Source organism: Perna viridis, chromosome 2 (genome assembly GCF_037379345.1).
Source record: "Perna viridis isolate PV_CMFRI_1.1 ecotype Kerala chromosome 2, ASM3737934v1, whole genome shotgun sequence".
NCBI classification, from domain to species: Eukaryota; Metazoa; Mollusca; class Bivalvia; order Mytilida; family Mytilidae; genus Perna; species Perna viridis.
In genome coordinates this window covers 60,810,638-60,836,144 of record NC_142446.1, presented here as the reverse complement: position 1 = coordinate 60,836,144, position 25,507 = coordinate 60,810,638, and the positions used below count along the sequence as shown (strand labels likewise).

The following is a 25,507-nucleotide window of genomic DNA, read 5'->3' as shown; positions in this document are numbered from 1 at the left end:
TAAGTTTTTTAAGTACAGCTTTGGCTTAAAACCAGACAAGTATTTTTTTTTTGAAATCCTTCAGTAGGCCTCATAGAAACTATTCAAAAATATAAATGCAAGTAAAAGTTGCCCACTGAATAATTAATACTTAAAATTTTGTTACATTGAACTTCAGAAAAGTACAGGAAAAATTTCCACCAGAATTTTTACACTATAACCAGTCAAAAAATATTTCATGTCAAATAGAACATCCAATAAAATGAACATAGGAAGAGTTGTGTTTTGGACAAAGCAAATATATTTTAACAGTTTCATTGATTATCTTGAGATATGATGAATCACACCCTGCCTGATTTTTAAATAGAACAATACTTAACACTTTCCATTCCTGGTTTTGGAATACTAGCCCATGGAGTTTTTTTTTTGTTTATTTTCTAATTCCTCATTTAATTGTCAGCCAGATTCTTTTAAATTCAGATAGACCACTGGTGATACTAAAGGTTGCCGTAAAGACAATTACATAGCATACTCAGTCTCTTGATGAGTGTGACATGAAATGGTTAATCCATAACATTTATCAATCAGATTAGCATTCATTTGTTATAAACCTTTATGTTAGTGTATTCTAATTCTGTTGTAACTTTTGTTTATTTCAGACACCCTGTTTTTGGCCATCAAGATGTGGAGAACCAGAGAACACAGATTATGGTATACCTATGCTTTGAAATATTCATTGTATTTTCATAAGAAAATGATGATAATATGGTACATCCCTATCCATCATATTGAATCCTTTTCTCAAGAATGAATTTGTTTGTCTTATAAAATGGAAAGATACATCTATACTACTAAAGGAAGAGACCGATTTCTTTGAGCCGCAGCTCCTCTGAAACCATACAAGGTCGAATATGTTTGTGATATGAGGTATAAATTAAGTGTTCTATACTTCCTAAATTTGTCTTTGAAACAATCTTTTTCCTACAGAAAGCATGAATTTTTGGGAAAATATCCCAATGTTTTCGTGCATGTTCAATCGACGTTCTGTCCGGATCGTGTATATGTGTTACATGAGTATTGTACGTTCATTATTTTGTTTAATTAAACGACATTCACATTTTTTCTGAGGTGCAAAATTGTCCAGACATGGAAAGATGTAAAACATATAAATCTCCTCCCTTCTATGTGTAAACATCTGTGCCCAAAAGTCCAGACCCCTCCCTGTTTTATGAGTAAACTGGCATGACTGGTAAACCCCCTACCCATTGTTTTGAGTAAAATATTGACTTACTTAAAATTGAAGAATATATTATACACCTATCAACTGGGTGGAGCAGAACCTTCAGAAAATTAAAGGGTGTTCAACCCAGCTCCCCTTCTGTTCTGTTCGAGCAAAATGCACAATTCGGATAAGGTGTGAATGAAGCCTAAACTTTTCTTTATACATAAAAATTCAGTTGAGTATCAATCTGTCTGTTCATTCGTCTCCCAGCATTTTCCATTTGATAAACAAAAGTTTGTACAGATGTTAAGGACAAAATACATGCAAGTTCAATTTTGAGTTAGATAAAAAATATTTTTTGAGTTAGCAAGATACCACTTTGATAACCTACTCAAAAGCATTATTGGGCGTAATTCTTTGATAACGAACATTAAAGTTCGCAGAATAATAGGACAAAATGCTAGGAAGTCCCCTATAAAAAATTACTGGCAAACAAGTTCCAGTTTTGGGGTTGATCACATATTTGTATATACATTTATTAATTCTGAGTCAAACGAAAATCCAGTCCCTCTGAAGGGTTAATGGTCAATTCCTCTTAAACCACTAAAGCAATTTGAACAAAACTGTACACCATTGATGTGTGGTAGATGATCGTAGATCCTTTACAACGATTACTTATTTTGTCTTGATTTGTCAAATTAATACTGTATCCACACTTTGGTCAATTGACCACGATTTCGCGGGCATTCTCTAATATATCTAAACGTATTGGACCTTTACTATAATTGTGTTTAAAGAATGTTTCTAATTTTTGAAACGGTTATACATAATAACCTGTTTAAACTTATAGACCATGAAGTGTTGTATAAAGAGTATAAGCTGGCCAAAACCAAGTTATTCCATATAAACTGGTAAAGAATAGAAATATTCTTCATAATTCAGTTTCTAATTGATTCTTATCCAAATATTAGGAATTGATTTGGAATTGTTTTAACCTTGGAGTACAGACCAATTGACATCTATGACACCATAGTACCAAACAAGGTTACACAAAATAACTTTGTTTCCACAAAGAGAGCCAACCAATCAAACAGCTTGTTTTTTTATCAAATTGAATTATTTTCATATAGATCGGGCTGTATTATGTTTACAATTAAAAACATACAATTCAACATTCTTATTTATTCTTTCTATCAGTTTCATTACAAAATATATTTATTAACATGTCTTGTACATTTCTTATTTTAGTTTGGATTTCAATAGTAATTATAGAAACCTTGGTAAAACTACAGTGAAACCTGTCTAATCTGAACCATGAATTAACCAAAAACTTGTCTGAAGCAGACACATTTTGAAGTCCCTACACATCAGTTTAAATTTAATTTGAACCTTTGTAAACTGAACAACTGTCTAAACTGAACAAATTCTAGAGTCCAAAAAGTGATTCAGTTTAGACGGGTTTTACTGTATATCTTCAGTATAACATACTTTGTTTATTTACAGCTGTGTATTTATGCAAGAGAACAATGCAAAATAAACAGAGACTAGAACTGGCAGATTATGAAGCTGAGAACTTGGCGAGGCTTCAGAAAATGTTTTCTCGAAAGTGGGAATTTATATTTATGCAAGCAGAAGCTCAAGCAAAGTAAGCGTTTGAGTACATATTTATTTACCCTGATAAGGCCACAGTTTTTTAATTTGTTAGTTTACGGATCCGAATACCCAATATTTCCAGCTAGGAGAAAAAAAATAAAATTGGAATTTCAGTTTTCCAATTATTATTTTTACTGCCACCGACTACAAAAAATATGGCAAGTGTGAAATTGTAACATCTACTTTTTAAAATAAAGTTACGGATAAAGCCTGATTCTAGTTTTGTTCATTCAACAAAGTAAAGTTAGTGAGAAGATCGAAAAAAAATGGCAGCATAAATTTCACCACTTCAATAAAATCATGTTTGAGGGTTTTGGTAGTTTGGGAAACACTGGCTAGAGATGATAAAATAAAAATACCTTTAATTGAAAAGAATCAAAGAGGATTAATTTTTTAACAAATTAAAAAACTGTGGCCTTATCAGGGTAAATAAATGTGTATTGAAACAAAAAATAGAGGATTAAAAACTTTGTGGATTTGTTTTCATTCTCAACAGGAAGTAGATAAGTAAAGGGGAGATAATTAGTGGGAAAATCAAAGCTACGGTCTCACTAACCACTTCTAACATTTCCATTACTTTACAAGTAATTTCCAAAGTTCCACTGTGAATTCCCAGGACAAATGACATTTTAAAGTTGCATACCATTTCAAAGCTGGGAAAATAAGGCTTTCAAAATCATTGTGCTAATGGTATGATGATTGTAGAAATTCTTAAAAAAATTTACTTGAATAAATACTGAAAATCCACATTTTTATCTTTTCTGCTAACTGATGGCATGGAGGCAAATTACTCACATATGTAAACAATATTCATACACTTTTGTAGTAAATTACATATATGATTTTAAAGTACACATTCTCAGCTTTATTTTGACTACTTTTAATCAGAATACACACATATAATGCACTTACAATGCATATGTCTAGGTTCAGTGTGTTTTTGGTACTACATAAGGGGGTGGCCATTTGACCCGGAAGTGGTTAGCAAGACCTATGATGTTTTGTGTATGTGGCAGGACGGCCTGTCTGAGTTGTAGTAGGTGATGATATTTAGATAGCCAGTTAATTGACTTGGTTAAAGGATTAATTCTTTAGCCGAATCGGTTTGTCGCTGGCTTGCCACCGAGTGGTCTAGGGTTCGATCCTCGGTGGAGGAGTATAATTTTGTGAGTCAAATCATGCTCCCCTGTTACATTTGGCACCCAACTAAAAACCCACTGGGTTTGATTAGCTATTGAGCTAGTGTTAGAGTCGTTCGTGGTACGAAGACTTTTTTTTTTTCATGAAATCCATCTGTATACTCAATTTTCTGCCCCTGAATTCTTCCTGACTTTGTAGGATTTTTTCATATTGACTTTTCACCAAGCCCATTTGTAACACAACTTGTTTACACCAACACAATGCTCAATGATAAATTAAACAGTACATGTTTTTAACCAACCCTGTTTTAAAACTCGAATTTCCACTTCGATTTTAACTTTTTAGTGACTTTTACCACCTTTATTTTAAGCTATTAACTATTCCATACTGTGAGGAAAGCTATAGATACAAAAAATAGAGGAAATTAACATAAATTAATTCTGGCCCCAGAGATCGTGCATGCAATGATTAACTCGGCAGAAAATTCGAGAAAAATATTATTCAGGGTTGAAAGCGTTAAGTTTTGCACATTGAATTTATTGGAATGAGAATTTGTGTTTATTAATGATGTGAAGGTACATACAGTAGATTAAATTCCCACTTCTAAACTGTATCAGGTCAGATAAAAAAATGTTTTTGATTAAAATATAAAAAGTGGTTATGCATTTCTGGTTCCCATTTTATTTTTTATTTTTTTTCCAGCCAACCAACCTGATTCCTTCCAGTAAAATATCCGTAAACCAATAAATTAAAAAAAAAACTGTGGCCCAATAAAGTTTGAGAATTTATCTTGTCTGTTCATCTGTTGTTTAGTTATACTTCAGATTGCAAAAAGTACATATTTATATCTCTTGTTAAGATTATAAAAGTTATATTATATGAATTTTTGCTTTGGACCCTGTACTTCAGAGTAAGAGAAATTCTGGCAAGTGCAGAGATGTCATTTAAATTTTGTTAAGGTATACAAGATGTCCAGAAACACATTGTTTTACCCTGTTTGCATAAATACTTATCTATTCTTTAACTTCTCTTGAATATACCCAGTGTAAACTGTACGTTAAAATTTTTGAAAACATTAAGTTTTCAGAATATTACTGTGGAAGATGGTATTTTGAATTAAATGATTTTTTCAACATTTTTTAAAAAGAAAAATCCAGTTATTTATTGAGTTAAATAACACTTATGATTTTAACTTGCCAGCTTAGTCTTCATAGATCAGTTTCATGTTTTTCTTTCCTTCACATTTTGGTTTCAGGATATGAAAACAAGAACCACTCCAGCAAATTTTTCAAAATTACTCGCAAATATTTGGGCCATAAACTGCGTGTTAAGTTCAACTATATTGCATATTGTGCATATTGCCCAAGACTAATTGCCCTTTTCACTTAGAAAATGGGTACCTTTATCTTTGTTTCAGGATGATTTTTTATATGCCACTCAAAAAAAAAATTCTTCCACTGTGTATCACTGATATGAATCTCAAAGAAAATGATCTTACCTTGTATTTTACATTTGCCAAATTTTGTTTTTTGTTTTTTTTTGTTTTTTTGGCTTTCTGTGAGAGCAATTTTCTTAAGTAATGTATTCATAAACAAAGATATCATCTCACCTCTAGAACAAAATGGAATTCTGGATTGAATATTGTTAATGTGAAATTTTTCACACCATGCTGATATTCTCAAAGTAGCATTTAATAATCGAAATTTAAGCTCAAAATTTGTTTTATTATAAAGTACTCATAAAGGTAATCAATATGAATTGAACCTTTGACCTTATAAGCACTGAGAGCTTCAGTCTGATAGGAAGTTAACCTGTAATTCTGAGTAAGAATCTTAACAAACAACACAAAATGTTAATGCATAGCTCACATCTTAATTTGTGTTAATTAATTCCTTGTTAATGTAAAAGTGTAGACATAAAAACTGATACAACTAAAATAAGGCATATATGGACGTATTCAACTTCGCCCTCCTACTGATTATACCCACCTCGTCTTATTTTACAGGACTGAAGTTAGAATTATGAATTGTCACTTATGACCCATTCTTATTTTTGTGATGTGCAAAAGTTTAAAAACAAGTTTTTTAATCCATGTCTTTATTTTTTCAGGGTTGATAAAAAACGAGACAAATTAGAGCGCAAAGTTCTTGACAGCCAAGAAAGGGCATTTTGGGATGTTCATAGGCCTGTGGTAAGTTTTGAAATCAAAAGTATCTATATGCCTTATATATATATATATATATATAAACATCTCAGAATGTGACAACTCTATTCACTACACTGCTCCATCAGATCAAATTGATACAGGGAAGATATGTAAACATATAGAAAGGTCTGAATTTGCGATGCAAATTTTTGGTCGTTCCCTCCGTGGCACTCAAACTCATACCACTGTGACATCTATGGCAACACCGCCTGCACAAAGTCCACTTTTTAGTGGTCAAGGGTTCTGGACTTTGTGCAGGCAGTGTTGCCATAGATGTCACAGCGGTATGAGTTCGAATCCCATGGAGGAAACGACCAAAAATTTGCTTCGCAAATTTGACAGTTCTAACATCGTTGGGAATATGTAACAGGAGGGTCAGGCTTGGATTCTTCCGTCCCCTGCTGTTTTCTGAAAATGTCTAACTTAGACAATGCAATGACCTCAAAAACCACCAACAATGACTATGCTTTCCCAATTCTCAATTCAGACCATTGATTAATTGACAATGGCTGCAAAATGAGGCAGTTGCTCTGTTATATGTAGACACTTTCAGTTTACAAGTTTGATCACAGGGAGTTATTGCAGTATATAGAGAAAATACTACTGATTTTATACTTTATATTAATTCAACATAATTTATATGCAAACATAACAATGTCATATCAAAACATTTCAATTCAACAGTTGTAAATTAAATGAGTATCTCAAATATATTTTAATTGTATGTTTAGCTATTGAAATTAATTGTAGTTTAACTATTGCACTTATTTATTCCCTAATAAGCACCAAAAACACCCGTATTTAAATCTATTACTTACATTTCAAGACATGTACTTTGTAAGTCTGGCAAGCACAGTCTATATTTTAACCTTCACCTTGAATTTGGATATGGAGGACAAAAGAAAAGACAAGAAAAGAACATGCTCTGGTGTTATTTAAATAAACAAGTTACCTGTTTATAATTCATGTTTTAGTAGTAAAGAAGCTTCTGAAAAATAAAGATTTTGTCAGATTTTACTCTATTGGAGTATTGTCACATTAGTGACTTTCCAAAACATGACTTACATGTGTTTAAAGTGAGCCATACTTTAGCTACTGGTTGTCCCAAGACAATTCAAAAATTTCTTGTAAAAATATATACATTTATGTAGAAATCATTTCTTTTTCCATTTGGTATTGAACGATTAGTAAAACACCAAATATTTATTTATTATAAAACTTTCCTACTACTAAAGCTTTCAGTAAGTTGTTTTTACCTACAGAAACTATAAACATACATTACTTTATATTATTATAACTTACAACGACTTTTATTATCAATTTTTGGTTCTGTATGTATTCAAGGGAGATAATTACATAATTACTATAGGTGAAATCGTTACACAAAGATCCTACCCAACTGCCAAAGGCAGCCTGTGGGCCTCCAATGAATGGAGACAGCCAGATTCTGGCTGGTCTGTGAAACAACAAAAATGGAGATAACACTTTACCCAAATCATATTACATATAATTTAAATTACACAAGGTAAACATAAGTCCAAGGTTCTTAACTTGGGAAAACATCAAGCCAGACATTGAGTAGAAGTGTATGAGTTCCATGAAATTGCACTACAAGGTTTTTATCACAAAAGGAAGGTTTAAACAGTTATGTCCCTAATGTTTTAAGATTTTAGTGTTAAGAAAGTCGCTAGAAATAAACATTTTTATTGAATCTATACCCTTTCTGTAACAAGTTTGAGGGTGCACTATACAGTTACATTAAGGTGCACTGTTTTGCACACCAAGTTACCACCGTCAAATTTTGTAAAACTTAAAATTAAAAGTTGAAATTTGGTGGATGTATTGTTTAAATGTAGTTAAACATTTATACATAGACACATGTAATATATGTAATGATAAACAGGTGTAATTTAAATAAAGAATGTCAGTCCCCTGCCGTATTAGGTTTTCTCCTCAGCATCAGATGGCTGATTTTCAAAATACCTCATTTCACACGAACTTTTGGAACTAAAATTGTGAGAGAATGAATCGAAAAGGGTCTTATTATTTTTATCCTTTTTCCACCTACTCCATGCATGCTTTCATCCTGTGGGTGTCTAAGTGCCTGATATTTTATAAAGCATAGTATTTGGCTGTTAGTTTTGGAAAGGGACCCCTGCTTGTACTAAAACACAATATTTTTTTCAGTATGTTACCATGGCTACCCGATTTTATAACAATAATCACTAAATTACTTATAAATGACTTTAACCTCCACACACCAAGGATTTCAAAAATATGCACTTTTTTATGACAAAACACTAGGAATTTCTGTGAGGACTGCCTCAAAACAGATTATTTCAACAAAAGGAGACCAAATTTTGAGAAATGACCTAACTGTATTGTACTACCTGAATGTTATATCCATACTTGTCCCAACTGTTCAGGGTTCAGTTTCCTGACAACTATCTACAACACCAGACCCAAAATTGCAATGTCTATTTTTTTTTACGTCACAGTATATTGCTTTATTTCAAAGTCTCAGAAAGATGCATAGCTTGTATTTTTTTTTTCCAAAACTTCAAACCTTAGTCAAAATAAAACTGTTGCCTATGGTTTATCAGTTAGGTAATTTTGTTATTACCCTTTGTTAGAATTGAAATATTTCATGGAGACCCCTGTTTATCATTTTGTTTAAAATGGCATTAGCCATGTTTTTAATTTAAATACCACTTGCTATTGCTAGGGGTCAAATAAGGAACATAATCACTGGTCTGTGGTAAATGAATATTAGACTGGAGTTTCCATAAAATATTTTTTTTTAGAATTTCAGATCCTAATTTCAAATTGGTCCACACTGAGTCTAAAAAATAAACTTTGTTTCAACAAATATTGAATTCTTTTGATTTGCTGACATACTGAATCGTACTAGTTTTTGCATTTAGATTTTGTTTTGGATCCACTGTAAAATTGCTTCTCTTTGAGGTCCTAAAGGACCCATAAAGGTTTGTTGGTTTCATATAAAAATTGAGTACTTTGTTATCTTTAATATGCCAATGATCAATTCTGCATCTATATCATAAAAAAATAGATATTAAATTTCGTTTTTTTTTTTTTTTTTTAAGTTTCTTGATTTCATTCACTCTGTTTCAGAAACCTGTTCATCCCAATCAAAATTTAGGGTTGTATCAAGCTAATAAAAGTGTAAATACTTGACCCCATTGATCATGATTTTGACTTAGTGCTCTTTTATTCCAAAACATATTTCTTGACAAAATTAAGTTTTGTTTTAAATTCACATTTTTTTTATTTGTCAGAAACATATGCTATGTTATATATTAAGTCATGATGTAAATTGATAGATGAGTTTAGCTTTGAAAGAAAATCATGGGAAACTGGAGTCAAACAGCAATTAAAAAAACACATAGTCCAAGGATAAAAACAAGACAAAGAAAATACACACAACAAAGAACATGAAACAGGCATAAAATATCATGTCTAGGGTAGACGAAAGAGGAAAACATGGAAGGGTGAACAAATATAGTATTTCTATAATGGTATAGAAAGGTTGTAAAGGTAAACATTGAAGAAAGGGAATAATGATCATCCTAAGGAACTTTTTATTTTATCATTTATTCCATAGCAGTTAGAAGTTTCATAATGTTTATAGTATTTGATGTTATTTTACAGCCTGGATGTGTAAACACAACAGAAGTGGATATTAAAAAAGCATGTAGAATGAACAGACATTCTAAAATGACAAGGGTGCGTATTTCGTTTCTTATTATTGGAAGATAGAATATACCAAATATTCTGTGAAATTCATGAAAACAGACATACACAACAAAGAACATAAAGTAACTAAAATCATACATACAAAGTAACAAAAGTTCTTCAGGAATAAGGGGGTAAAAAATGAGCCAGAAACAAGCATTTTCATTATGTCCAGACTGTAACTTGACTCCAGGTGAAAGGATTAATTTTTGGGGTTGTAACTTGAACCCTTCATGAAAATGGGACCAAAAGTGTTAGTCTTGAATTTTCAGTCAAATTCTTAACCTGTGTCAAATATTTAATCACACTCAAAATTCAGAGCTGTACCAAGTTTGAATGGTATGCTCATACAGGGTCCACTCAATGGTCTGACCAATGGTTTGATGGTCCAATAACTTGTTGATCTGACAGTCTGATTGTCCGACAAGGGCAAATATCAATGTCTCAGTTATAGTACAACTTAAAAAACAAGTAAGGCACTGACCATTTTTATACTTTGGGGGAGTGGGGGGGGGGGGGCTGGGATTTTCAAGTTTTTTTTCAGAAATATGGCAGATTTTTTTGGGTTTTTTTTTTTGGCCAATCAAATTTATGATAAACAATAAATGGAAAATATTATATAAATATCAAGGGAGGACATGTGAAAGTAACGACTCAGATAATCAGATCTTTCATTCTTGTTAAGACCAAATAAAATTAATTAATAGATTTACATCCCCTCCCGCTCCTAAAAAATGACAATTTGTTTTTTTAGAATGGGACGTGAATTTCAAAATCAGGATTTTTTCACTTCAGTTTCTTGTATTTAGGTTATTTAGGCACTATATTATACAAATCTTTCAATTCTTGGTGACTAAAATAATGTTTCTTCTCTGAAACTGATGTGGCTATGGATTCAGAACATGTCTATACACCATAAAGATAAAATTAGGCCAGAAAATATCTGGTAAGGAGTAAAAAATGAAAAATTAAATCCTCCCAACCACCCCATATTTTGATGAGGGTTGGATGAAATTTACTTGGCCTAAACAAGACATGGCTTTGTCTGTTGCATGGTATTGTTGAGGAGCTGCTTCTTTTTTCTAAACCATAACAGAGCACGAGAAAGTCTGGGACTCGTGCAGGCCGGGATTAACTTCCCCTGCAATAGCATGAAAAAGTCCGAGACTCATGCAGGCCTATAGACCTTTAGCACCCTAAAATATATCAATTAGGCAAGAAGCAATCTATGAGTAAATTCATGATTGTACGTTATATCTAATTTAAATTCTTGCACACTTATATAGAAAATAAAGGGTGACAGGAGAAACCTTGGCATATTTCTTGTATGTTCATTGAAGGAGAGTGTTGAATTATGGATGACTTGGCATTTGGTGTTTTTGTAGAGTCCTTGGATAATCTTTACTATTTGATAGGGATTCCACAATGTCTTAGTACCTTACAAAGTACATTTCTGTTAACTATGCTAAGGCCTTCTTGAAGTCCACAAAGTTTATGTGGAGGGATGAATGCCATTCTACTTACTCCTCCATGATGACCTGTAACGTTGCAATTTGGTCAATATATGATTGACCCCATCGGAATCTGGAGAGTAGCTGAATTCCTCTCCAGTTTTTGGCAGTTGCTCAGGTCGCTCTTCTTTGGAAGCTTAATGATGTAACTTACACTCCACTTCTCAGGGATTTCCACTGTTTCTCAGATATTTTCAAACAGCTCATGATAGTTGCTGTAGAGCCCCATGCAGGTCCTAGTGTCAAAAGAATAGGTGAAGTATTGCTGCTCGGGCATTAAACCCCAACAATCAATCAATCAATCAAGATGTTGGTTTTTCCGGGTTGATCTTCAAGACCTCAGGTGGAAATTTGGTTCAGTCCAGGGGCTTTTCCAGCCCTTATTCATAGGGCTTTTATGATTTCATCTTTTGTGATTAGGTCTTCTCCATGAGGTTGATCAGGAGCATCTGATGTTTCTTTTCCATTTAAAAGTGGTCGATCTAGATTTGTTATCACATTGCCATCTTTGTCTTTCACTGGTTTGGATGGGTTGGTCTTTCTATATGCCAGTTGGTGTGTGATGTTGTATGCAGTTTTGTGCCATTTCGGCCCATTGCATTATTTGCTGTTGAAGTGAGCTCGTTGATGTAGGTTCTTTTATTCTGTCTAGTCCTTTCTCTTTACTTCTTTCCTAATGCTTAAATGTTTATTCATCAACCATTCCTTCTGCAATCTTGTCTTGACCTGGTCAAGTTATATCTTAACAGACCTATGCTTCTCAGTTGTCACAATTGTATCATCAGATAACCATGGCTTGTATTCCTTCTTTGAGAATCCAAGTTCTTCTTGGCATGTGGTGTTTTACTCTTTCCCATTGTTTGTCTACTGCACCTCTTCCTTATGTTATACTTTCACCTTCTAATCTGATCTTGTCTAGTTGCCATGGCTATCTTGATCTTAAATTTAGCCACCACAAGTTGGTGATCAGATGCTATATCAGCACCTCGATAAGCTCTAACATCTGTCATGCTCTTTCTTAATCTCCTGGTGACTGTAATGTAGTCTATCTGGTTTCTAGTTTTCATCTCTTGAGATACCAGGTTGTTTTGTGTATATCCTTGTGAGGGAGTTGGAATGTCCTATGACTAGATCGTTCTGGGAGCAAAAATCTGCATTCTGAGTTCTCCATTTTCATTGATGTTACCAATGCATTCCTTTCCCGTGATTAGTTCTCTCCCTGTGTTATCTTTTCAAACTTTGGCATTCATGTCACCCATAACATTTGAGATGCCCCAAGTGTTGTTCAATCTAGGGTAGCTTGGTGTTGGTTGTAAAACTCTTCTTTGTCTTCTTCCTCTGGATGAAAAATTATAATTGTATTTTGTTATACATATACACATATCACAGGTATATTTCATGAATAATTCATTGGCTTCAGATCATATAGTGAAAATATTAATTAGTTAAGTAATTAAATGTATTATGTAAAAGATGCATTTTTAAAGAATGGTATATACATGAGATGATTTTATCTTCAAGAAATAAAAAGTGCTATGGAGTAATATTTATAGTTTATTTGTTCATGAAAGATGTGCATCATTAAGGTTTGACCAGAGTCATCTCAGAACTAATCATGTTGTGCTTGTTTGCGAACTTTCCAACCATAAAGTGAATAAGTTTGTAGGTCACATATGTCAGGGCTAGGGACTGTCCTCATTGCACATCATATTATTAAGAACTAATTGTAATAGAACAAATTATAATATTAGAAGTAAGTTCTCATTGCTCAAAACTATAGTATAGTCTTCTATTTTTATTTCAAAGTGAACGTTTTCAGCCATCTTAATTAGTTTATTACTGAGCATGCTTGTAAACATGCTTGTCATGTCATAAGTACATAGGAAATTTGTTGTCATTTAGAAACTGAAAGTTCCTAGCTGTCTCGTGCATAAGTTCCTTGATTTTTAAGTATAGGTAGCAAAAATTAGTCAAGAAATCTACGCAATTTCCACTATGGGAAATAATCGGACGGCATGGTATTCTTATCATTTCTCTATTGGAGATAAAATCTAAATTGGTTATGTTTTGTGGTAGTTTGTGTGTTTTTTTCTAATAGTATGTTCAACAAAGTGGATTAATATAAAACAAAGTCTCTGGATATTGATATCCATTTAGTAATTCATCATAACATTATGAATTTTATTACTATAAACTGTAAAATGTTAATATTAAAGGAATTTGTTACATACTTCTGCATACATAATATTACATGTTAAATGGCAGTTTATGGTACATTCACTATATGTACATAAGATTCCTCTCTTCTCCTTTTTTTTTTTGAAAAGCAAAATACAACATTATTTTTTTTTCACCATTGTGGAACTTCTTTTATTTTTTTCATGTCACAGAAAAAATATTTTTTTCATTTTTCTTCAGAGGGAAATTAATATTTTTTTTCGAAAATATCCCGGCCCCCCTCAATATAATAATGGTCGGTGCCTAACATAAGCTCACCCGACTTAAATCCAAGAGTGAGCTATTGTCATCATTTTGTGTCGGTTGTTCATCTTTGAACATTTTTCTTAAGGATTTTATTTTCTGAAATCACTGTAGGGATTGCTTGGTAAACCATCACTATCCTTTACCGTGGGAATTATCATTGATTATAGTTGATCATCAAAATTACATGACTGCAATATATGAATAAACGATATTGGTTAATAGAATAAAAAAATGAATTAAAACTATTGGCTATTATAAATGGTGTCCTGACTGTGAATAAATAGTGTGATCACAGGACCTTTAATCACGTTAGGAGGATGTATCCTTTGAAATTGTTCCTATAAATATAATATGAAAGTCACTTGGTTCTTTTCTCCTTATTTTTATCTTTAAAAGTTAAAATTAGTTTTTACAGATAGTAGCCCACAGGGGGTGCCAGGTCTATGTTCTTCACCTACTGACTGCTTACTGGTTTCTTTAATTTTGTTCCTTAGTTTTCATTGGATATGCGCTTATAAGATATGTGACAGACAACTAGTTAGGACACCAGAGGAGATATAACTATGCCCCAAACACAACTTTCGTTATTATGGTTATATATCCATAGACGGATATAAATGCATTGTTTCTTTTTCTTTTTGAAGAAATTTCTTAGAACTGTTAGTCTATCAAACTGTCGGACCATTGATATAGCCCCATTAATACATGTCACAGTTGTTCAAGTTATGACCTATGCAGTTGTATTATCCTGCGTCCTGCAAAGCATTTTATTCGAAGCTTATTTATCTTTATATAAAAGAACAAGTCAAATTATTCCATCAGGTAGTTTCTTAAACATTTGGAACTGTTTTAAACATTTTTCTATATCATGTGTTTTCTTATTTGTGCACAAGTTTTAAAAGAAGTAGATATGGTAAATGACATGATAAAGACTGTTATGACTTTAAATACTTGGCTGAACCCATGTTTGGCTTTCTTTGTATTGACATGATAATGAAGGAGGAAAGACTGTTATGACTGTAAAGACTTGACTGAACCCATGTTTGGCTTTCTTTGTATTTAAATTTTGGGTATGATGGATCATTTTTGTTAGTTTTGTCACAATGTTTACCTAGTATTTTGTGGCAGGTGTTAAGTGGTGGTGGTGGTAAGGGTTATTCAGCTATAAAACTGGTGGGAGGGAATATCAAGTGCTTAAGCACAGCTGTTAATTGTATTCTTATATACAGAACTTTCTGTTGCAGCCTAACTATGCTGTCCCTGGAGGACGACTTAGTCCTAGTGTTTCAGAGGCAGATCTACACAATCCTTGTGATAGTTTACGACATGAGGTAGGACTTTCACTTCTAAAGATCGAGGTAAAGTTTTACTCAACTTGAGGTTGTCCATAACATGAAGTAAAGTGCCATTAACCTTGAAAGCTTACAATTATGTTGGACACTGAACAGGGCCTGTTACTTTGGCTGTAAAGTGTGTATTCCATGTTGATGTAATTTCATCATATAACACAACATAACCAAAAACAGAACTAAAAGTCATACATTTGCAACTTGCTTGCTTTCCACAACATTAATACTTATTAACCAAGGAATGGTATTCATAAACCTATCATGCAGTTTGATTGGTCAGCTTTTTGTATGAAACCCTATCCTTTGGGAAGATCTGGCCATATGGGAGTGTGTATTTCCTAAAAGTAGAGTTGAAATATTTATTTCTATATGTCTGTACAGAAAGGGGATTATAATTCAGATCAAAAAATTGTAAAGTAAAAGAAAAATAACATTGTTTCATAAGAAAATTTAAATTGTAGTTTGATTGAGCCATTAAAATGGTACCCCATGAAGTACCTCAAGATCTCTAGTAGAATATCAATGTAATTTGAGATATTTAGAAAGGGTATGGTATACCTACCTGCTAAGATAGAAATGTCCTTAGATGGGTCGTATTCCTATTTTATCATTTTATCATATTTGTTTTCATTTAGTCATAATTGATGGTGTGTGAAGTTACTTTTGTGGTTGTGACCAATCATAACAGGGTCATTTGGCATGTATGGTCTCATATTCCATGTCCCTAGTTTGCAGCTTTGGGAATTTAGAACCAGATCTTGAATAACATACAATTTTCCTGCTGCAGTCAACATCTCTAAAAGTGTAGATGTGATACTGTATGGACTTTCTTTTAATGGCAAGTTATTTATTCATGTTGTTGATAGTCTTTTATACAAGTCCTATTCTTATGTATTTTTATCCTTCCAGATTGAAGTATTAAAGAAAAAATTAGAGAAACGAAGAATAAAAATTTCCAAAGTAACGGAAAGGTGTGAGGTTTACTTATTTTAAGGCTGTAAGAATACACAATTATCAAACTCTCTTTAAAAAAAGATACAAAACATGGACATGTTTTTAATCACAACAAATTATACAGGTGGCACATCTACAACTCTAAGTGAATAAGTACGGGAAACTGATATGTCTATTATTCTAATAAAAAAACATGACTATAATTCTATGCAGAAAACACATCTTTTATTCTTAGCTAAAAACACAAGAAACTGACATGTTTTTTTTTAAATTTTCCTTTATTAAGCTGTAGCAAGTTATTTTCAAGTGTTCATCGTGTACATCAAGTTTCTTTAGAATAGACAGAAAAATATTTTTGGTCATTCCCTGAAATTTTAAATGAAATTAAATTGAGTGAATCAACAAATAATATTGTAACAATTACATGGTCAAATGATTAACATAATAATATCAACCAGTTGTTGATAATCCTTAATATTTTTGTAGCTATGTATCATATTTTGACCAATACGCTGAATTTGATGCTTTTATATCTCCTCCTGACCCATCAAATCCATGGATCTCTGACTGTATAGATTTTTGGGAACAGGAAAAAACTGTGTAAGTATGAATCTGACAGACTTGATGGATTTCGTTGAACAAGGGAAATCATTTTTGTATGTAACTATACATGTAATATTTCTGGGAACCGAAGAAAACTCTTCAAGTATGGATATCATACTTCATTAATTTCTGGGAGCAGGGAAAACTGTATAGGAAAGGATATCAGACTGTATAGATTTCTGCTTTGTTGTTCATAGGATGGTAAATCTGGGATAAAATAAAGGAGGGAAACTATGACAAAGGAAACAAATCTGTTCTCATGGTGGTGATGGGAAGAGTGAATAAATATGTTCTCATGGTGGTGATGGGAACAGTGAACAATTATGTTCTAACACTGTTATGTTAATTGACTTCAATACATTGTTCCCTCATCCAAGCATTTCGTAGAGATATGAAGGATGAAGGGCATTATCATAATGAGCCTGAGGCTCAAAAGGGTATCATATGCATAGTAATTTAGGTGTGTCGCAAGACATGCCATATCATTCTCAGTTAAAAGAGGTCAAAATCATGTATCATGACCACGACCTTAGACCCGTATAAAACCAGAGCTCCATGTGCTTTTTTCATTATTTAAAGACAGTTTGTACCAACCAGTCTTAATGATTATGGGAGGGAAAAACCATGAGAAAACTACTAAAACCAACATTAGCAATCACATTGCTACTCAAATGTAACAAATAAAGGGAAGGGTATATGATACCCTTTTGAGCCTCAGGCTCATTATGATAATGCCCTTCATCCTTCAAATCTCTAGGAGATAATTGGATGAGGGAACATTATCCTACATTTGCCTTCGTTAAAAAGGGTATCATATAGCATGTTCAAAGTGTTGGGACAAACTAAGGCATAACAAAATAAAAAATTTATGTAACAATACAACCTTTATTCTCAAAAAACAAGTCCCACGTAAGAAGTTTTTTCAGTGAAAAGAAGACTTATATGGTTAACATAATATACCTGAGGTCAAAGACCATGAAACAAGTTTAACAAATAATAAATAAAATCAAAATAACACAGTTAAATGTTACTATAACAGTTACACAAACTAAAATATTCCATCTCATACTCCATATAACATGAAACATTCAGTAGAAATATAACGAATAATAAAGTCCAGTTCACTCTCATAAATAACAGTCAACAACACCCTAGGATTCTAAAATGGCAGACGAAAAGTTTTTATTAGTAACAATATATTTATAATAAAAACGTTGAAACGTCTTAGCTGATGACCAGTTAGCAGTCTTCATAATATCAGAAATGGAAACACCAAACTTAAAAGCCTTAGATGTTGAAGCATCTCGAAAAGAATGTGCCGTGAATGAAGGATTATTTATCCCAGCCAAAGATAAAACCGTACGTAAACATCTAGCTAAAGTACAAGTAGTAACAGCTTTTGAAGTTTTGAAGGAAATGAGCAATTTCAAAGTTTTCCTTTTCATTGAAGTACGAAACAAATACTCATCAAGAGTATGAATTACACATAATTCTTTTCTTTTAAATCTATAAAGAACACAATCAGGTATTGGAACACCTGGTTTAGAAGCTTTTAAAAGCTGTCCAATCTGAAAAACATATATCATCAAACTTAGTTAATAAGGAAATATCAAGAGCTGATAAAGTCTGAGCTCTTGAAGCTGTAGTTAAAGCAACTAAAGCAATAAGTTTTAAAGTTAATAATTTCAGGGATAGATCTGCTAATGGATAAAAAATCTAAAACATTTGACACATCCCAAGTAACAAGTGGTTTAACATTAACAGCCCTAGTATTGAAATAACCTTTCAATAACCTTGAAACAAGTACAGATTTATGAACCCATTGAACACCAAAATAAATAAGAGTCTGAAATAACATAGACTTGTGTACATTTAACACAGAATATGATACATTTTGACGCATCAAAAAAGTTTATTACAACAATTTCAGACGGGTGGAATGGATTAATCCTCCATTTAGAACACCAAAAAAACCCATTTTTTCACACACAACTGGTACTGTTTTGTTGTAGAAGACCTCCATGAATTGCAGATAATTTTGGAATCAAAGTCATGAATTCCTTTATCCTTAAGGAATTCTCTGATACAACACAAGCGATTAAGTCTAACTTCCCATGTAACACTCTCCTGACTGTGGCTGCGTAATGAGATCTTTGTGCCTTGGGAGCCTGGCAGGAAAAGAAATCAAAGCTGAAATTAACAAAGAAAACCATGTCTGAGTAGGCCAGTATGGAACTACAAGAACTGCTTCTTCAACATTATCTGTCCACACCTTGCTAATCACCCTAGAAATCAAGCAAAAGGAGGAAATAAAAAAGGCTTTTTGTCCCTCCAAGGAAATGAGAAAGCATCTATAAACTCTGCTTCAGGATCATAAAACCATGAAACATAAGGTTTCATTTTAAAATTTATCCTAGATGCAAACATGTCAATATCTGGTTCAAAAAGGTGTACACAAATATGAGCAAAGATTTCTAATTTTAAGGACCACTCGCATGAGTCTGAAAAGTTTCTTGACAACAAGTCAGCTATATCATTATTATCTCCTGGTAAGTATTGAGCAGAAATGAAAATATTTCTAAAGAAGCACCAGTTCCATATATTGGATGCTAAACAATCCATATCAATGGAACACATTCCGCCCATATTGTTGATGTAAGCAACCGCAGCAGTATTATCAGATCTAATGCCTACATGTATTAAGCTTTTATTTGAACTAAAGAAAGTTTGTAAGGCAAGAAAAATTGCTTGTAATTCTAAATAATTAATGTGATAAGTAGATTCTAGAGTAGACCATCTCCCTCCAGCAACCTTGCCATCAAAGTGGACTCCCCAACCTAAATTGGAAGCATCCGTTTCTAACCATAAATCAACAGGAGGCATCCGAATGAATTTGCCATTCAAATTTTGAACATTTCTTAACCACCAAACAATCTCTTTACGAGACTTGCTGGAAGGAGTCATATAGGCATCAAAATTGTTGTTATTCAAGGATAAATTATGCACCTTATCCCGTTCCAAGGCCCTATAATGTAAAGGCGCTAACAAGACTGCGTTAAAAGCATGCACAAAAAGCCCTATTAAAGAGCAAAATTCTATTAAAGAGACCCGTTTAGAATTAAGAATTTTTCTACACAAAGAGAGGATCTTTTCAATCTTTTCAGAAGTAAGAAACACTTCAAATAAAACAGTCTATAATAACTCCAAAAAATTCAATTCTCTGAGTAGGAACAAGAATAGATTTTTTCTCATTGACATTAAAGCCTAAAGAATCCATTTCATTGGCTATCAACACTGTTTCATGCTTGCACTTGATCTTAATTTGGTTCATAATCAAAGAGTTATCAGTATAATAACAGCATCTTACTCCATTTTGCCTAAAAGTAGCATAAATTGGCTTCAGAATTTTTGTAAAAATTCTAGGTGCTGATGCTAAGCCAAAAGGAAGTACACAGAACTGAAAAAAATTTTCATTTCCAGGAAAAACAAAGATACTTCCTGAAGTCTGGGTCAATTTTCACATGGAAATAAGCATCCTTCAAATCTAACTTGCACATAAAATCGTTTTTCTGAACCAAATCCAAGGTGTAACGAAGATTTTCTTGTTTAAAGTGGTGATACACTACAAACTCATTCAAAGATTTCAGATTAATGATTGGTCTAAAAGGGTCGTCCTTTTTTAGGACAGCAAAATTATTAGAAATGAAGGAGTTACGAACATCTGAAACCTCTTCGATAGCACCTTTCATAATTAAATTACAAACTTCTTCATCAATAAGTTTAGCCTTATCTTGTGGAAAAGGAATTTCTTTTGAATTTTCAGTTGAAAAGGTTCCTCATAAAATTCAATTTTGTAACCTTTAACGGCCTCTAGAATCCACTCATCAGAGGTAAAAAATAACCAATAATCATAATTAAGAGTCCTCACCTTAACAGGTATTCTTGACTTCTGATTTAATAAGGTCGACGGACAAATGTTCTTCTTCGGGTATTGGTAGGCACTGGAAATCCCATCAGTGGTCTTAACACAATTTTGAAAGTGAGGGTAGTAGCCCCCTCTGAGACCTAAAAACCTGTTGCCCTGCCCTCCTCTGCTTGGAGCAGGGTGTCTGTAGTTTAAAACCCCTTGACCATAATGTGGCCCATACCTATTAGCAGGGATTTGTATGTTTCTAAGGACACTAGCGGCAGAAGGTTTAACAATAGGATATTTATTAATATCCCCCATTTCTTTTAACTTACTCATCCCCAAACAAGTTGTCTGTTATAGGTACATCACTTGAACAAATCCTACTATAGCAATCATTTAAGTTTGATCTCATCTGAGATCTCCTCATATTAGAAATTAGCAAAAAAGCATGGCCTAATAGACTGAAAGCATCTGTCAAATCTTTTCTCCCTGAAGTAGGGTCGATTGATTCCTTTTTTGCAAATTTATCTGCCATGTATACTATAGGCATCAGCCCAAAAGCTAAATATTTCTGAATTTCTTGCAAGTTAAGGTCTTTACTTCGACCAGGTTGTCCCAAAGGATTCCAAATTTCTTTATTAAGTTTTTGGGCACAGAGATAGGTTGCATTTTCTGGTCTAGCATATTTATTAGTAAGTTCTGTTAAACTATCTTTATTGGACTTCAAAGTTAGGGTAGCATTGATAGCCCTTGCTAGGCCACTACCAGTTTTTGGACCAGTCTTTTATTCATTGTCCAATTGTGGAATATTCCACTCATCTTCATATAGACCTTCATTAAGATTAGAAGGATCTAAGTCACATGGCACTGAAACTGAAGGGTCCCCAAGATCATTAGCAGTAGGAAGGACTAAAGAGGGGGACTGGTCAAAAGCATTCCTAGGGTCTACTCCCATAGGACTAGTTTCTACTTCCTCTTGTTGAAACTGATTATAATCTTCTAAAAAAATAGAATCAAATTCATTGTAGTCATAATCTGGGACCTCCAAAAAAGGCTCATTTTCAAGGGGGGTGGGCTCAACTGAATGAGGCAAAGAAATTACAGGATTAGGCCTATTATTACTTGCAGACGTCACAGTACTGGTTCTGTTAGACAAACTAGAATTACCTATTGACAATGTTTGAGTGACTGGGGTAAAAACTTGAACACACGAAGGGACAGATAAAGGCACTGGCCTATCAGTAGTCTCTGAAGCCTTCAGTAGACCTGACAAAACCTTAATATTCTTAACAAGGTAATTAATACCTAGGTCTTCTCTAAGTTCTTCTAAATTTAAACTTGAAGAAACTTTTTTACCTGCAGTAGCAGACTTTTTAGCTTTCTTTGCAGAGCTAGTACTCTGTGTAGTAATTTTACGTTTCGAGGTACCCCCTTTTATTATTCTACATTTTTTGGCAGGCGCATAGCTGAGGCCAAATTGAAGTGTAGGCAAAATTATGGCAGGGGGTCTGGGGACCACTTAAGGCCCCCAGCAGGTCCAGGGCAGAGCCCTGATAGGGGGTCCAGTGGGGCAAAGCCCCCTGAAGCTCCGTGGAGATAGCTTTTTAGAGAATCATTTATGCCTCTCCTGGATGTATTTTATCTCAAAAAAAAAAAAAAAAAATTGGCAAAAAATTAAGTGCAGGCAAATCTTTTTTGCTTAACGGCAGCTACGCGCCTGTTTAGACTTATTTGTATTAGACAAGGCAGTTCTGTCAACTGAACCTCTAGTGTTCAGGACACCTTCATTCTCCTCCATATTATATTCATCCCCAATATCAGATTGGTAAGAAAGAATGTCAGTAATATTAACATTATCCTTAGACATAATTTCACTTTCTTAGATCAAAAACTAGGACAAACCAGACTACGTCTGTAATCTAGCATTAAAATTACTGATAAAATCTAGACTACGTCCAGACTATTGAAACACTACTATGAAAGTCAACACAAAATATACAAACTCTAGACCATGTCTAGAAATACATTTGAATCTTTTTCAAAACAGTATAAAAACTGCAAATAGAATAAACAAGAAAATACCTTTGAAAAGAAAATGAAAATCCACAAAAATGAAATTCAAAATAAATGTGAACTATGTTCACGTGGCAACTTGCCTTGCATCTCAATTAAATTAAATGAAGAAAGCACGTGGAGCTCTGGTTTTATACTGGTCTAAGGTCGTGGTCAAGGTCATTTTGACCTCTTTTAACTGAGAATGATATGGCTTGTCTTGCGACACACCTCAATTACTATGCTATATGATACCCTTTTTAACGAAGGCGAATGTAGGATAATAAACATTAACCTTTGAAAGTGAGGATTTAAGTTTTGTGGCAACACAATCTTTCAAAAACTTATTGTTCCCCAATCTAATTAAAAGCTAATATGGCATTGCTCCTGGTGTATACAGAAAACCTGGATCAATGTGAGATCAATTTTTTATTGAGATTGATTGTCTCCTGTTGCAGCAGACATATGGAAAATGAGATGATTTTCAATGAAAAGTCATTATGTTTATTGTATAGTTATGAGTATTCTTCCTTCATTGAAGTAGGTATGAGACAGACCTCCCAGTGTCTGTAGTGATTTCAGGATATATATATATATGATGTAAAATTAATGATCGTGTCTTTGATTATATGATAAAACATCTTCCATGAAGCAAAAAGCTGAGGTTAAAGAACCTGTCCAAGTGATGTTGTGTCTTTTGAACCAGATCTGCCTTGAATTCTGCCTTATAAGTTAGAGGAGAAAAAAAACAATACTTGGCAAACAGTGGGTACAATTTGTTCCCATTGATGTCCAATCTGTAGAAAAATTTAAATATGTTCACCATGCTGTATTTAGACACATTTTTAACAAAATAAGAATTTCTGTCTCCAGAAAATCTGTGTAAGAACTTTGGTTGAATATATTGTTCATACTGTTATATCATTCAACAAGTTTTGCTCTACTTAAAAACTATTTTCAAGATTTCTCAATAACAGATATTGTGGACACTTCTCATTTGTAACTTTTTGGTGATGTTTTTGTAGAATATTTTATTGTGAAGCGTATATGTTACATACTACTAAACTATTTTGATGTGAAAAATTTTGTAGGATTTTTTTTACAATGGCAACTTCAAACTCCCACAAGGTGACATATAGCTACATATAGTAGTCTTGTTGCGTTGGTGGATAATAAATCAATATATTATTAATTCCTATGCAAATTGAAAAATATACATGAAGAAAGTACTGTTAATATGCTTATTTTAGGGATGTAATTATTTTTATAAATTTCACAATCAGTTATTATTCATACAAATAAGTACCTGCAAATATGCATATTAAGGGTTTATATGTTATATGTTATATGTTAATTTTTACATAACTCTACCATAAATACTTGTGAAAGTAAGGACAATTACAGTAATATTAAACAAAGGAAAAAAACATGTCTGTATAAGGTTACAGTGAATGAAGCTTAGATGAGTAGGTCAAATAATTTTATTTTTTAAATTTATGAGATATAGACATACTTATTGGAGAATTTCTTGACTTTGATAGTGCTCAACTGAAAGATGATAGTTTAACAACATTTCTAAAAAAAATACCAATAAAATATGCTAGGGTAGATAAGATAACCGTAAGTCAACTTCGGACTTGACTTTTTATGAGCAATTTGGCAGGTGTTTCTAGAAAAGCAGAGGATGCTTACCCTACCATTGCACCTGGTCCATGCTCCCGGTCTTAGTGGAGTCCGAGTTGCTCATTTGCTTTTGTTACTTTGTATGTATTATTTTAGTTACTTAATGTTTTTTGTTGTGTATGTCTGTTTTCTATGTTTGGTCTTTGTCCCTGGATTATTTTTTTTTATTTTCCCTAGAACTTTGATTCCCTTCAGTACTCTTAAATAAACATATTTTCTCTGACCTTAGTAGATCATTTTATGGAGTCTTTCATGTTCTTATATAAAAATACAAAAATACCAAAAATATACATTGCAAATTTCAATATGCAGTACACGTATTTCAAGGAGTAACCTCTCATCAGCAGCATTAGAATCAAATACATAGGAAAATATAAATCCAAAAGTTTTTTGTATACAAGAAATTCTCAAAACTAAAACTATCAAGATAGGAAGCCAGATCCATATCCAGGAGCAATATCGGTAATGAAGCCTCAGTGTTTTTTATGTATTTTGAAATTTGTAATACTGCAAATTTTGATAAATACAATTCAATATTACCATTTTTACTGTTAGAAAAGATACTGTCGTTTTTATTTTATCTTTGATACTAAATTTTTCTTTCCCCTTCAAGATTATATCTTACTGACATCCTTTCAGATTTAGATCTAACTGACATCCTTTCAGATTTAGATCTAACTGACATATTTTTATTGTTAGATCTTACTGACATTCTTTCAGTGTTAGATCTTACTGACATCCTTTAAGTGTTAAATCTTACTGACATCCTTTCAGTGTTATATCTTACTGACATCCTTTCAGTGTTAAATCTTACTGACATCTTTTTAATGTTAGGGATCTTTATGCTGCTGTCATCACTTCAAGGTTATATCTTACTGACATCCTTTCAGTGTTAGATCTTACTGACATCCTTTCAGTGTTAAATCTTACTGACATCTTTTTAATGTTAGGGATCTTTATGCTGCTGTCATCACTTCAAGGTTATATCTTACTGACATTCTTTCAGTG

General features: G+C 32.9%; 1 protein-coding gene across 7 annotated transcripts in view; it reads left to right on the top strand.

Annotated features, from left to right (window-relative positions):
- Positions 1 to 25,507, top strand: part of LOC148626319 (regulator of G protein signaling 7-like) — a 106,171-nt gene that overhangs the window by 60,092 nt on the left and 20,572 nt on the right. For 5 of the 7 annotated variants that reach the window (XM_088570196.1, XM_088570194.1, XM_088570199.1 and 2 more), the window contains exons 5-11: positions 639 to 690; positions 2,705 to 2,846; positions 6,104 to 6,185; positions 9,870 to 9,944; positions 15,193 to 15,306; positions 16,207 to 16,268; positions 16,738 to 16,851. In XM_088570196.1, coding sequence (XP_088426322.1) covers positions 639 to 690; positions 2,705 to 2,846; positions 6,104 to 6,185; positions 9,870 to 9,944; positions 15,193 to 15,306; positions 16,207 to 16,268; positions 16,738 to 16,851 — 641 coding nt within the window. The remainder of the gene's footprint in view (positions 1 to 638; positions 691 to 2,704; positions 2,847 to 6,103; positions 6,186 to 9,869; positions 9,945 to 15,192; positions 15,307 to 16,206; positions 16,269 to 16,737; positions 16,852 to 25,507) is intronic. The other 2 variants (XM_088570197.1, XM_088570198.1) reach the window with 1 other exon arrangement.